Raw genomic sequence first — 14,716 nt, 5'->3', positions numbered from 1 at the left:
ATCTGACGGGTAATGGCGGTAATGCCCTTTTTAGACTGATGGGTAATTACGCCAGTGCTTTTTTAGACGGATTGGTAATTACGGTAGTGCCCTTTATTAATCTGATAGATAATTACGGTAGTGACTTTTTAAACTGATGAGTAATTACAGTAGTGCCTTTTTTTAAACTGATGGGTAATTATGGTATTTCCCCCTTTTTTTTTTTTAGACTGATGAGTAATTATGGTAGTAATCTTTAATCTGACGGGTAATGACAGTAGTGCCCTTTTTTAGGCTGATGGGTAATGACGGTAGTGCCTTTTTTTAAACTGATGGGTAATTACAGTATTTCCCTTTTTTTTTTAGACTGATGGGTAATTACAGTAGTGATCTTTAACCACTTGCTTACTGGGCACTTAAACCCCCCTCAGTCCCAGACCAATTTTCAGCTTTCAGCGCTGATGCACTTTGAATGACAATTGCGCGGGCATACAACACTGTACCCAAATGAAATTTTTATCATTATTTTTCCTACAAATAGAGCTTTCCTTTGGTGGTATTTAGTTACAGCTCGGAGTTTTATTTTTTGCTAAACAAACAAAAAAAATCATGTTTAATAGTTTGTTTAATTTTGTTTAATTTTGCAAACGGGTCATTTTTCTCCTTCATTGAAGTGCGCTGATAGGCTGCACTGGTGGGCACTGATGGGCTGCACTGGTGGGCACTGATGGGCTGCATTGGTGGGCACTGATGGGCTGCATTGGTGGGCACTGATAGGCTGCACTGGTGGGCACTGATAGGCATAGTTAAGGCGGCACTAATAGGCACAGATAAGGCGGCACTGATGGGCAAAGATGGGCACGGATGGGTGGCACGGATGGGTGGCACGGATGGGCACTGATAGGTACCACTGATAGATGGGACTGATGGGCACTGATAGGTGGCACTGATAGGTGGCACTGCTGGGCACTGATGGGCGGCACTGCTGGGCACTGGTAGATGACACTAATGGGCACGGATAAGTGGCACTGGGGTGCAGCACCTTTGAGGCAGATTGTGGGCACTGCTTGGTGGCACTGCTGGGTGGCACTGTGGGCACTGCTGGGTGGCACTGACGGGGGGCACTTTTTAAACATTTGGCACTGCAGGTGGGCACTGGCAGGGGGCAGGTGGGCACTAGCAGGGCTGGCCGTGATCGGGACTGATGTCCCGATCACGGCCGCCGGTGATCGCCTTTTTTTTTCTCCTCGCGCTGTCAGCCCGAGGAGAAATAATAGCCGATTACCGGCTCTGTTATATCACATGATCATTGGCTGACAGCTGATCACGTGATAAGGGGTCGGGATCGACCCCTTGCACGGATCGGTGATCAGGCGAGTCTCATGGACTCGCCGATCAGAGCGCGCCGCTCGTGCACGGGACGACGTCAATAGACGTCGTCCCGGCAAAGGAGATCCGCGCTGTAGCCATCATTTGGCTATAGCGCGGATCTCAAGTGGTTAATCTGACGGGTAATGACGGTAGTGCCCTTTTTTAGACTGATAGGTAATTACGGTAGTAACCTTTTTTTAGACTGATGGGTAATTACGATATTTCCCCTTTTTTTTTAGGCTGATGGGTAATTACGGTAGTGATCTTTAATCTGATGGGTAATTACAGTAGAACCCAAAAAAAAGTGCCCCATTATCGGGCGAAAACCCCTGCAAAAACAACGATAAAGCGCTGCTAAAACTAGCGACCCTTTACCGCAGATGGCACCAATACCCCAGTGTTAAAGGGGCCTTATGGAAGAGTGCCAAGAAGAAAGCAATTGTTGAAAGAAAGCCATAAGAAGTCCCATTTGCAGTTTGCGAGAAACCTTGTGGGGGACACAGCAAACATGGAAGAAGGTGCTCTGGTCAGATGGAACCAAAACGTAACCTTTTGGCCTAAAAGAAAAGCGATATGTGTGGCTGAAAACACTGCACATCACCCTGAACACACCTTCCCCACCGTGAAACATGGTGGTGGCAGCATCATATTGTGGGAATGCTTTCCTTCAGCAGGGACAGGGAAGCTGGTCAGAGTTAATGGGAAGATGAATGGAGCCAAATGCAGGGCAATCTTAGAAGAAAACCTGGTAAAGTCTACAAGAGACTTGAGACGGAGATTGGTGGAGGTTCACCTTCCAGCAGGATAGCCAGCCTAAACATACAGCCAGAGCTACAATGGAATTATTTAAATCAAAGCATATTCATGTGTTAGAATGGCCCAGTCAAAGTCCAGACCTACATCCAATTGATAATCTTTGGCAAGACTTGAAAAAAGAGCTTGAGCTATTTTGCAAAGAAGAATGGCCAAAAATGTTACTTTCCTAGATGTACAAAGCTGGTAGAGACATTCCCAAAAAGACTTGCAGCTGTAATGGCAGCGAAAGGGGGGCTAAATACAAATGCACGCCACACTTTTCTGATATTTATTTGCAAAAAATGTTGAAAACCATTTATCATTTTCCTTCCATGTCGCAATTATGTGCCACTTAGTGTTGGTCTGTCACATAAAATCCCAATAAATACATTTACCTTTTTGAAAAAAATGTGGAAAATTTCACGGGGTATGAGTCCCTTTTAAGTCACTGTATGCTCACCTCCCAGCTGCAGCTGTCTCCCACCGGCTCTAAGCTCAAGAAATTAGCAATCACATGACCGCTGATAGCTCAGTTCTTGTTCCAACTGTCCGCTGTGCCCACCTGGTGCTCGCTGGACACAGCTGACTCAGGTTCTCAGTGGCGCACTGGGAGGCTGAGCCAGCTGCCGGTCATGCATCTGGGTGGATCACAACATTATTGTTGGGATTCTTCTAGAGCCTGGAGCGGCTCTGTGACATTAGCCAACAGCAGACGTTAGCCCTCTGTTAAAATTCTTAAGCTAGCACTTGAAGCTTATGACTTTCAATGCTGCTGGTTCTGTGCTGCTTTCCTGAATGTTTAATCTTAGTAAGAAAGAGTTAAAGCGGAGTTTCAGCCTGGGTGAAAAAAAAAAATTAAAACAGGAAGGGAAGCCTTGCGAATGTGCAAGTCACACTGCGCTTTCTAAATTATCCTGCTGTCTTCTGGGATCTGTGTGTCTCCCAGAAGGCAGCAGGGGAAGGAGGGGCCAGGAGTTTTGTAGATCACCACACTATGGTGCAGTGATCTTACGTGGACCACTGCACCCCCCCCCCCCCCCTAACAAGCGGAGCTTCTACTTTTGTTGGAACTCCTCTTTAACAATGGACAGTGTAGTCTCCAGCCAGTCTGTTAGCTTGGGGATGGGAGAAGTAAGACCAGGGGAGTGCCTTTACATCCTAGGCTATCAGGCTGTGTGTTTCTATTGATGCACACAGTGTAGGAATACAAAACTCTATTCCCTTCATGCAAGGGTGGCTCCATGGAATCCTGCAAAATAAAGGAGCCACCCTAAATCGGGAAACCTAGGACAATGGTCATGACACCAACCTAAGCGAGCACGGATAAAAACCTCTTAAGCTGCATACTGATTGCATCAGCTGCTGAAAGTGCTTAAAAGCTGAGGGTTTACTTTAAAGTATTTACATAGTTTAACATACAGTAAAAAAGCTTTAAAACAAGCCATCACTGACTTGTCTAGCTGCTTGTAATGTGAAGTAATTTGTTTTAATATCATAATTTTGAGTGTATTCGGGCATTTATGGTCCTAGAACTTCAGTGAGAATTCCTATAAACATGCAATATACATTTCTATGCCTGAAGAATTCTTTTCCTCCCCTTGCCCAGCCCAGAAAGCAAACTCCTGAAGCTTGACGCACATGCAAATGCGCCTGAAACAAAATGTCAATCACCATAAATATGCTCTGCTCAGTTGTGAATGCATTTACTGTTTTTATTAGAACGTAGCAATCTTCCAAGATCCACTCCTGATGGTATGCATTAGGTGATGTGACAGTGGTGCCAATCGCGGAACATCTCACTTTTTTCTTTTTATTTAAATGAGCTTTATTTTATTGTCACAAAGTGTCATTTCAATAAGCTCTCTTGGTAACAGTGTGGTGGGTTGCACTGCACTGTAAAAAGTACTGCAAGCTATACCTTTTTATAACCATGCTCTGCTACAATGTAGTGGCGTAAACTGGCCTAGTAAGAGATGAGATATTTTGCCTTGTCTTACAGGGGAATTGCGCTGGAATAGCCACCCGAAGCAGTCCTTCTGTACCTGGTGTGATTGAGCCCTTACTTGAGTCTGTTGAAATGTAAAGACACATTTCTCCACAATGTCTATAACTAGAGATGTGGATGGGTGCTTGTTGTAAAGTGATTTTACTGCTTGTTTTTTAAAATATATGTAAATATTTTAGTGTGCATAACCCGAGCATAGGTTCACTTTAATTTTACTTATAAAACTGTAATACAGGGACCTCTATAATCTGCTTTCAAAGCTTGCAGAAATTTTCTACTTTTGGAGGCATTTGTCTGTAGCAGAGGAAGCCAGTCACTGATTGAATCTGACCAAACACAAATAGATTTCTTTTGTTTAGTGTGTGTGTGTGTGCTGAATGAAAGTAACTGAACAGATTGCTCCATCTTTGCCAAACAGCACGGGTGGATAAACCTCCACTGCCGGCTATTGTGTTCTGGTAGCCAGTGCCACGGTATGTAGAGCGGGGTGGTGCCTGTAGGAGCACCCATGGATCAAATTCCACCCAATTCAACAGAAAACAGTGGAAAACAATCCTTTTCTTTTAAGTATTTAGAAATAAATCTGGCCAACATCACTGTAGGAAAGAGGAGGATGGTATGAGCTTCTCATATGTATCATAGTCCTGTAGTGTAACCCAATCGCCACCAACATGTCTTTCCTTAAAGGTCCTTCATTAAAGTGTATGTAAATCTTAAAGAAGAACTCTCACTAAAATTTGTAAACTTTTATTTAACCTCAAGTGATTGGGGGTCCTGTTGCAGAGGAAAATGTTTGTTTTTATTTTGTTAATGCTAGCTGTTGCCTTGCCCCATTCTTAGGTCCAATTAATGTGCATTCCTGTGATAGGGAGGTGGAACCAGCACTGAGCACTCACCCTCTAAGGTAACTCACAGTGCTGTTTGTTCATTCATTTTATAAAAATGAAAACTCACTCGGCTGTGTGATCTTTCACTCTTATAAACAGGCAGTGGAAGATAACAGTGCCGCAGGACTGTGTGATCTATCTTTGGCTGCTTGAAAACCTATGCAGTCCTGGGCAAAGGATCCCGCAGTGCTGAGTGATCTTTCACTTTTATAAGTGAATGATCAACGCTGATGGGCCAGTCCCGTGTATGACACAGCTGCTTGGTGCTGATGTCCTATATGGAAAATAGAGCTGGTGCACACCTGTTAGTATCCAGAAAGCTGCTCGGTGAATCCGGGTGCCTGCCTGGTCAGCAGCCAGTCAGCAGCCAGAGAAGTTCAGGTAAAACAAAAAAATGTGGTGGCACAATCAGAAATTAAATCAAAAAAGTTAATTGAAGATCCATAAAGACACACAACACCGATCCAGAAAGGAGCTCAGTGGATGCCTTTCATAGGAATGTGCTTATTCATCACTGTCCTATATGTACTTGATCCCCTAAGGGATTAAATAAAGTTTAAAATTTGATTTGTTAAATATATTACTGATTCAGTTTTATGTTGCAGATATCTGATAACTGGGAGAGATAAGGAGCGGAGTGCTTTTCTGGCAGACCAATGTTTGTTTTTCCATACTTGTAGGGGTCTTTAACATTTTCCCAACTCACCAAGAGGTCCCATATATGCGGCCCTATGTAAACCTGTTTCTGTGCCCTTTGCGGGATCCCTGCCATAACCGACAGGCACTGGAAAGCTTCTATCACATCGGTCACATGATCGGAATGCCCGCCTCCACCTCCTGGCATGTAGAACCTCCTATCCCTTTCGCTGGGACCAGACAGCAGGGGGTTTTGCACACGGATTGTGTGAAAATCTGACAAGCAGACACCTGCCTGTCAGATGGAAGCATTCAGGCCACTGCGCTGCCGCCCGATTGCTTCTTCACACCCCAACGTGCCCTGTCCCATGCAATGCGCCCTGTCCCATGCAATGTGCCCTGCTCCCCCCCTCATGTATTGTGCCCTCCCGAGCCCCTGTACTGTGCCCTGCTGCCCCCCATACTGTTTATCCCAAGTTGGACCCAGAATGGAGCATATCTGCAGAAAAAGAGAGAACAAGTTTCACTTTAAATAGGCACATTTTAATATTTATTCTTTTATTACTTAATGCTAGTTCTACAAATATTTTTTGTTATCAACAGCCCACTAATCATACCAATGTTCCTTGAGCTGTGAACATTAATTCAGGGGTTCCTCGAGATCTCAAACTTTTTGACAAACACTGCTTTAGGGTGTGTGCTTTCAGAAAAGATCTCATGTTTTAGGGGGTTTATGTAGTCTTCAGGCCTCAAATGATTCTTTAAATGGGGGGGGGGGGGGGGGGAATGCAAAAACAGCTCTGGCAGTTAAAGGGTGGGGAACAGGTTAAGAGGATAAAACAGGGAAATGTGCAAGTATTACAGAGATGTACTATATATATTTTAGTTTTTATTTGGCCTTGACTTGTGATTTAATATTTACGCTTACACTGTTCAGTAAAACTTTATAAAGCGCAACAATTTCTTGGCATTTCTAGTGGGTTTTGACCATTTACATAGATGCATCAGGCAGAAGTTCCTGGACATGAGGATATACTGCAGTCCAGTGGCTATGTTATGAGCCTACAAAGCATGCTGTACCTGCGTGGAAGATTGCCAGCCACAGGTTGTACTTTTAGTTAAAGGGGTTGTAAAGTCAGAAGGTTTTTTATTTTAATGCATTCTTTACATTAAGATAAAAAGCCTTCTGTGTGCAGCAGCCCCCCTAACACTTACCTGAGGTCCCTCTCTGTCCATCAATGTCCACGCGTGTCTCAGCCGTCTGGAATTCTCCCTCCTGATTTGGTTGAGATGCATCAGTGGTGACATTGGCTGCTGCTGCTGTCAATCAAAGCCAGCTAGCCAGTCAGGAGAGAGAGGGGTTGGGGCTCTGGGACACAGGGAGCTGTGACTTGACTCGGTTGCCCCCATAGCAAACAACTTGCTGCGGGAGCACTGAACAGGAGAGAGGAGCCAGGGTCACAGAAGAGGGATCCAAGAAGAGGAGGATCTGGGTTACTCTGTGCAAATCCACTGAAACACAGGAGGTAAGTATAACATGTTTGTTATTTTTTATTGGAAGAAAAATGTGACTTTACAATCACTTTAACTAAAAATGCACTGCAAAAAGCTTACTTTGCAGTGGTACACCATGGTTGTGCCTTACTCCTTGTCACGTTGCAAATCGGCCAACTCACTAAAAACACACAGGTTCCCTGTGTGGTGGGTATTCTACCTGTATGTAATATGATAACAAATTTGTGAAGAGATTAGCATGTAAAATGACTGCCAAGTAAACACTGCAATGTGTTACCGCTATGTGCTCCCTGAAAATGTGCTGTGTGTTTCAGCCAGATGCAGTTATAGAAACAGATGAGTGATTTTGTGTTTTCCAGGCTTGATTACTCTGGGATTGCGCTGTTAATCATGGGAAGCTTTGTGCCCTGGCTGTACTACTCATTCTATTGCTCCCCTCAGCCACGGCTCATATATTTGTCCATCGTCTGCGTGCTAGGAATCACAGCAATTGTTGTAGCACAGTGGGACCGCTTTTCGACTCCAAAGCATAGACCAACACGTGCAGGTAAACATTTACTGCCTGTTTTGTTTTCTGACATTTTTATTTTTATCACAAATGTATTTATTCCTGGCAAGCCCTTGTAATTTGAAGTATACCTTTAGATCAGGGATATGCAATTAGCGGACCTCCAGCTGTTACAGAACCACAAGTCCCATGAGGCTTAGCAAGACTCTGACAGCCACAAGCATGACACCTTGAGGCAGAGGCATGATGGGACTTTTTGCAGCAGCTGGAGGTCCACTTATTGCATATCTCTGCTTTAGATGTTATTCTGAGCTCTTTCACAAAGATTAGCTTACAGTGGGGCAAAAAAGTATTTAGTCAGCCACCAATTGTGCAAGTTCTCCCACTTAAAAGGATGAGAGAGGCCTGTAATTGTCATCATAGGTATACCTCAACTATGAGAGACAAAATGTGGAAACAAATCAAAAAAATCACATTGTCTGTCTGATTTTTGAAAGAATTTATTTGCAAATTATGGTGGAAAATAAGTATTTGGTCACCTAAAAACAAGCAAGATTTCTGGCTCACGCAGACCTGTATCTTCTTCTTTAAGAGGCTCCTATGTCCTCCACTCATTACCTGTATTAATGGCACCTGTTTGAACTTGTTATCAGTATAAAAGACACCTGTCCACAACCTCAAACAGTCACACTCCAAACTCCACTATGGTGAAGACCAAAGAGCTGTCGAAGGACACCAGAAACAAAATTGTAGACCTGCACCAGGCTGGGAAGACTGAATCTGCAATAGGCAAGCAGCTTGGTGTGAAAAAAATCAACTGTGGGAGCAATAATTAGAAAATGGAAGACATACAAGACCAATGATAATCTCCCACAATCTGTGGCTCCACGCAAGATCTCACCCCGTGGGGGTCAAAATGATCACAAGAACGGTGAGCAAAAATCCCGGAACCACACCGGGGACCTAGTGAATGACCTGCAGAGAGCTGGGACCAACGTAACAAAGGCTACCATCAGTAACACACTACGCCGCCAGGGACTCAGATCCTCCAGTGACAGACATGTCCCCCTGCTTAAGCCAGTACATGTCCGGGCCCATCTGAGGTTTTCTAGAGAGCATTTGAGTGATCCAGAAGAGGACTGGGAGAATGTCATATGGTCAGATGAAAACAAAGTAGAACTGTTTGGTAGAAACACAACTCATTGTGTTTGGCAACATCATGCTTTGGGGCTGTTTCTCTGCAAAGGGAACAGGACGACTGATCCATGTACATGAAAGAATGAATGAGGCCATGTATCATGAGATTTTGAGTGCAAACCTCCTCCCATCAGCAAGGGCATTGAAGATGAAACATGGTTGGGTCTTTCAGCATAACAATGATCCCAAACACACCACCCGTGCAACAAAGGAGTGGCCCCGTAAGAAGCATTTCAAGGTCCTGGAGTGGCCAAGCGAGTCTCCAGATCTCAACCCCATCGAAACAGATTCTGTTTCCTCTGGAGGGAGTTGAAAGTCTGTGTTGCCCAGCGACAGCCCCAAAACATCACTGTTCTAGAGGAGATCTGCACGGAAGAATGGGCCAACAAACCAGCAACAGTGTGTGTTAACTTTGTGAAGACTTACAGAAAATGTTTGACCTCTCTCATTGCCAACAAAGGATATAAAGTATTGAGATGAACTTTTGATATTGACCAAATACTTACTTTCCACCATAATTTGAAAATAAATTCTTTCAAAAATCAAACAATGTGATTGTCTGGATATGTTTCTACATTTTGTCTCCCATAGTTGCGGTATACCTATGATGACAATTACAGGCCTCTCTCATCTTTTTAAGTGGGAGAACTTGCATAATTGGTGGCTGACTAAATACTTTTTTGCCCAACTGTATATTGTTGGTTGTACCGCAATTTAACTGTGTATGAAACCTTCTGTTGGTGAGTCATGTTAAATGTTTTACTTGATCAATGAGGCAAAAAAAAAAAACATGAATTAAAAAATTCTGTATTTGAAAAATACATACAGTATCTAGATTAAAGGCTAAAGTCCACTTTTTGTAAAAGTGAAACAAAAAATGAATGCACCCATATTATTTAAATCTGTGCATTTTTTTTCTGCATAGGAGCCTAGAAAGCATTACAACCGTAATCAGTGGATCGTGGGTGCAGTGCTGCGGTTTTTCCAACCGCTGATCTGTACCTATGAGGGATGGACCTTCATTTACAATGCTGGAGGAAGTGTCAGTGGACTACTAGTTTGGTGATGTCACCACTCTTGTGCTCCACTGAGAGCTTTGAGTCCCCCTGTTGATGTGGCAGATTCCTGTGAATGAATGATGTCTATATGGTTGGAGACATGCACCGATGTGCTAATTTCAAATTTAACAGGAGCTGTCGGGAGAAGAATCCCCAATTTTTGAACGGGGGTGGGGTCTATAGAATCTGACCATGTTTCACCATAAGTATTAAAATATTGTTGTCACATGAAACATGCTCAGAATGAAGAACTTAGCCTTCTATGTAACTGTTCATGTAGTAGCTACATAAACAAATGTAAAAATCTGCAGTAGTTATTCTCCATACATGTTTTAACAAGAATGCTGGTACCTTCAAACCAGTTACATTTGCAGTCCTCTTATAAAGGCAGTGTTAACTTTACTCACTGTTTTCTTTATTGCCTTAAAAGTTGTCAGATTTTTAACTTGCTATGCTTTAGCAATTTGTGTAGGCAACCTCAGCCCTCCAACTGTGGTGAAACTACAGCTCCCATCATGCCTCTGTCTCTAGGAGGCATGCCTGTGATGGTTAGGGTCTTGCAATGTCTCATGGGACTTGTAGTTTCAAAACAGCTGGAGGGCCGAGGTTGCCGACCCCTGCCATAGAGGATTTTGATTTATGTTTTTTCTTCTTTTCGTTTTAACCAGCGGGTTGAACATAAAAAAAAAAATACTTGATACCCCCATCCACACATTAGAGGTGAATGGGGAAATCCTCCCCACTGAGCCTTAGTATTCTGACAATGGGGAGACTTCCCTGCTATCAGAATATACTGATCAGCGCTCCAGGCTATAGCTAGCAGTGCTGATCAAGTGGAAGTTTTCCAGTATCCTGGTTGTACAGATCGGTAGATCAATTTCTGTACACCCACCCTGCCCATACAGGGTTTAAAATTCGGCCGATCCTGGGCGAATTTAAGTACATGTATGGCTGGCTTAAAGAGAACCTGATAGCGTTTATTAAACACTTGTACATCAAAGAGCATGAGTTGAATAGATTGCCTAGAGGCAATTCAGTTCGCATTGTGCGCTATACAAGTATTTCATTCATTCATTCATTCAATCAAATAACCTCCAGAGATATACCCAAAACTAGCAATAGGATGTGCAATGAAATTTGACCCAACATCTGGGCTCCCACAGCAAAGGATGGAGTGTAAACGTTCCAAGAAGGGTTAATCAATGGGATTTTACCGGATGGAAGGGGTCCCAAAAAGCCAAGGGTACGAGGCAAACCAGTCACAAATACTATCGCCAAGAGTGATAGAGGTTTCATGTTCTTTGATATACAACTGTTTAATAAACGGTTAGTGATGCCAACCCCCTGAAGAAGACCTATGCTTTTTGTTACTATAAAGTTGAAACACGTCTGTGTTTATTATATACATCTGGCCCTTCCTCTGGAGAATCGTGGATTTGTTTTTTTTGTATAATCTTTATGTAGAACAAAATGACGTCATAGCAAACATTTCCATATAAACAAAGTCATAAGCCAAGAAGGACATGTATCAAATGCAAGGTACAGCAAACTCCTAGATAAACAAATGCTGCTGAAAACTCTAAAGTAATTACACCACCAAACCAGCCTAAGTGCAGGGGGGGGAGGGCAAAAATGGCCTCCAGCTAACCTCCCTCAGCACACCACCAATACATGGGCCACTCCGGGGCAAATATTAGACATTGAAGGGGAGAAACTGTGCCACCCTCTTGAGAAGAGGCTTCCCCTGCAGCGACAAAGCATTAGGGGCACATGTTTAGCTACTGCATTATTGTGCAGTACAGTAACCAAATTCCGCAAAACAAGAAACATGTGCATTGTTCAAAAGAAATAAGAAAAGAGAGAGGGAAAAGGAGAACATACCTGTGACAGAGGGTAGGAACTGTGGAAACCTGCCCCATCAGTCTCTAAGATGGACGGGCCCGGAGAAGAACCAGAAGTGGGGCGTTGCAGACCTCTTTTGTGACTTCTGCGTTTAGCAGGCAGCCAAGGTTGAGGGAGCTGTAATAGTGGGGAAATCCGACGATTAAAGGATTTTCCTTTTAATGTTATCTGTGTTAAAACTACTAATAAAGCACACATAATATTTAGAGCCTTTTTTAACAGTAGAAATTTGAGTGGTGTCTGTGAAGGCTTCTAGTATTTTGCCCTATCAACATGTTTTTGTTAAAAAAAAAAAAAAAAAAAATGTCTAGATTCTTATATGTATTTCTAAATCCTGGTGGTCTTTTATGCCTTGTTATTTTAGGTGTGTTTCTTGGTCTTGGTCTGAGTGGTATTGTTCCAACACTCCATTTCACCATTGCAGAGGGTTTTGTTAAAGCAACTACAGTGGGTCAGATGGGCTGGTTCTTCTTAATGGCTGTAATGTACATAACAGGAGCTGGGCTGTATGCAGCAAGGATTCCTGAACGTTTCTTCCCCGGCAAATTTGATATATGGGTAAGTGTTGTACACTGTTCTGAATATGGTTCGTTACTGTTGTGTTATGAAAAATGGTGAATCTAGCATTCTGAGACAGAGTCTACAGCATTAATGCTTTATTTACATAGGTTGCCACTTGGAAAGTGTTTGTGGCCCCAGGACAAATGTTTAAGATCCAATACCTGTGTAAACTTGATAAGTGCTAAGAATCTAATCAAAGATAAGTGCTTATTAGTGTTTTTTCTGCGGTGTGCCCTAACTCATCTTTCCTTGTTTCTCTTTCAGTTCCAGTCTCATCAAATCTTCCATGTTCTAGTCGTGGCAGCAGCTTTTATCCATTTCTATGGAGTATCCAACTTGCAAGAATTCCGTTATGGACTGGAGGGCGGTTGCACAGATGATTCCCTCCTGTAGTATTTGGAATTAAATTAGACTCTGCATTGGGACATGTACAAGGGTGTGTTTAGAGGACATTTAAACTGGTTTATTACTCATATGTGTTTAGACAATGCAAAAGACCTCAGTTACAAGGCAATGGTCACTGTTACCTCCTCGTTTGGAATACCAGAGTCCAGCAAGTATAAGACATACACAAGGAGCTAAGATGTATTTTGACCATAACCTTTAATTGCCTTATATCTTAAAGAAGAAGGGGCACTAGCTGTTTTAATTTGTTTTATATTAAGGTCTCTTCTATTAGGTCACATCTTCCCACCATCTGGGTCTTTTATTCATCTGGAATCAGTTAGAAATGGAACATACTAAGTCATCACATTCTACAGGATTTCTTATCTCATTGTACTAATGACAGTACTATACAGTATGTGGAAAGCATTAGCGGACCCAGGAATACTGGGCCGCTATTGCCTTCAGATTACGACTTCATGGTGGGATATTAAATATTCACACCTACGGTATTACATAAATACATACAAATGTTCATGTATATTTACTCATGTCAAAACTTGTTACCTTGGTAAATGCTAAATGAGAAGTTAAGAAATAAAGTTTAACATTGTGAATAGGAAATATAATTGCATTTCGATATTTATTTCAGAGATGTATTTAATGTGTTTAAATACCTTGGTTATGTCAGAAGCTTAGGCCCCGTTCACACCTGAGAGATTTTCTACTTATAGCTCTAAAACGCTCAACAAGCCTAATCCCATTCATTTCAATGGCCCCTGTTCACATCTGAGCATTCTGTCGCCTGAAGCAAAATGCCTGAAGCTCAAAAAAGTACATGAGCTTCTTTTTGGCAGATTACAAGTGTTTTTGGCCCCAAAGACTTCAATAAAAATGCCTGACTTGAGCGGTTTCGAGCGTTATCTGCTCAAACAGCAGCTCTCCGCCCCTAATTTCCTCTCCCTCTCCTCCCCCTAGTGCTTTCTATTGGCTAAACAAAAATGCCTGAAGTTGTAAAAAAACTTCTAAAACGCTTTTAAAATAAAATCTTGTAAAAAGCTGCAAAAAAAACCCCTGCCAGTAAATCGATACATTCAGGTGTGAATGAAGCCTTAGAGGGGTTCTGGGGCTGTTCTCCTGATCCTGCTATAGAGTACTATAGAGTTCTTGCACTGAAACAAGAGTGCAGGACAGTAGTTTGGATTTTCCTATATGAAATCTGGATCAGGATGATGTGATGGAACCCGCACCTCATTCAACGGCATATATGCGTTTATATGCATTTATACTTTAGATGAAGCAGTTAAAATGCGGAGGTAGGAGTAAAGGTATTTTATTCATAACAATTATAATAGAAAAATAAAATAATATATATATATATATATATATATATATATATATATATATATATATATATATATATATATATATATAAATAAAATTATCACAAGTTGTAGGCATGATAGATGAAAAAGTAAATACAAATGAGCACATAATCATAATAGATACATAATAATCAGAGTAGTAATATGTAAAGCAGCAATATGGCCGGTAACTGTATCTATAATCGCATGGTATGTGTAGGTATAATTATATTAAAATGGTGTTGGTGACATCATCAAGGCACTGATCACTGAGCGATCATTCAGCTCAGGTGTGGAAGTCTCTCCCCCCGCGGGCTCACGCATGTAGCGTGGCGGCATGTACTTTATAGCTCCCAGTTGAAGCGGGCTGTCTATGTGGCCAGTCTCCCCCTGGGGTTCTTGCAGACTAGCTGTTTTTTTTTCTGGTGTTGCATGGTTTGCAGAATTTGGGTAAGTGTCTTTGGGTTTAGGTTCACTTTTGTCATTAGGTTTGTGTATTGTTTCATTGCATTTTTTTCATTTAGTTTTTTTTATTCCATCATTTTTCACCAGCT

General features: G+C 42.3%; 1 protein-coding gene across 2 annotated transcripts in view; it reads left to right on the top strand.

Annotated features, from left to right (window-relative positions):
- ADIPOR1 (adiponectin receptor 1) overlaps nucleotides 1-13,427 on the top strand; it is a 144,965-nt gene extending 131,538 nt beyond the window's left edge. For both annotated transcript variants that reach the window (XM_077481387.1, XM_077481388.1), the window contains exons 6-8: nucleotides 7,548-7,735; nucleotides 12,218-12,411; nucleotides 12,679-13,427. In XM_077481387.1, the coding sequence (XP_077337513.1) occupies nucleotides 7,548-7,735; nucleotides 12,218-12,411; nucleotides 12,679-12,807 (511 nt within the window). In that variant the 3' untranslated portion in view covers nucleotides 12,808-13,427. The remainder of the gene's footprint in view (nucleotides 1-7,547; nucleotides 7,736-12,217; nucleotides 12,412-12,678) is intronic.
- The last annotated feature ends 1,289 nt before the right edge of the window (nucleotides 13,428-14,716 follow it).

This window comes from Lithobates pipiens, unplaced genomic scaffold (assembly GCF_037356315.1).
Source record: "Lithobates pipiens isolate NorthernLeopardFrog02 unplaced genomic scaffold, aLitPip1_a1.2 Scaffold_16, whole genome shotgun sequence".
Classification (NCBI taxonomy): domain Eukaryota; kingdom Metazoa; phylum Chordata; class Amphibia; order Anura; family Ranidae; genus Lithobates; species Lithobates pipiens.
Note: the sequence above shows the minus strand (reverse complement) of the source record. Positions and strands in the feature narration are given on the sequence as shown.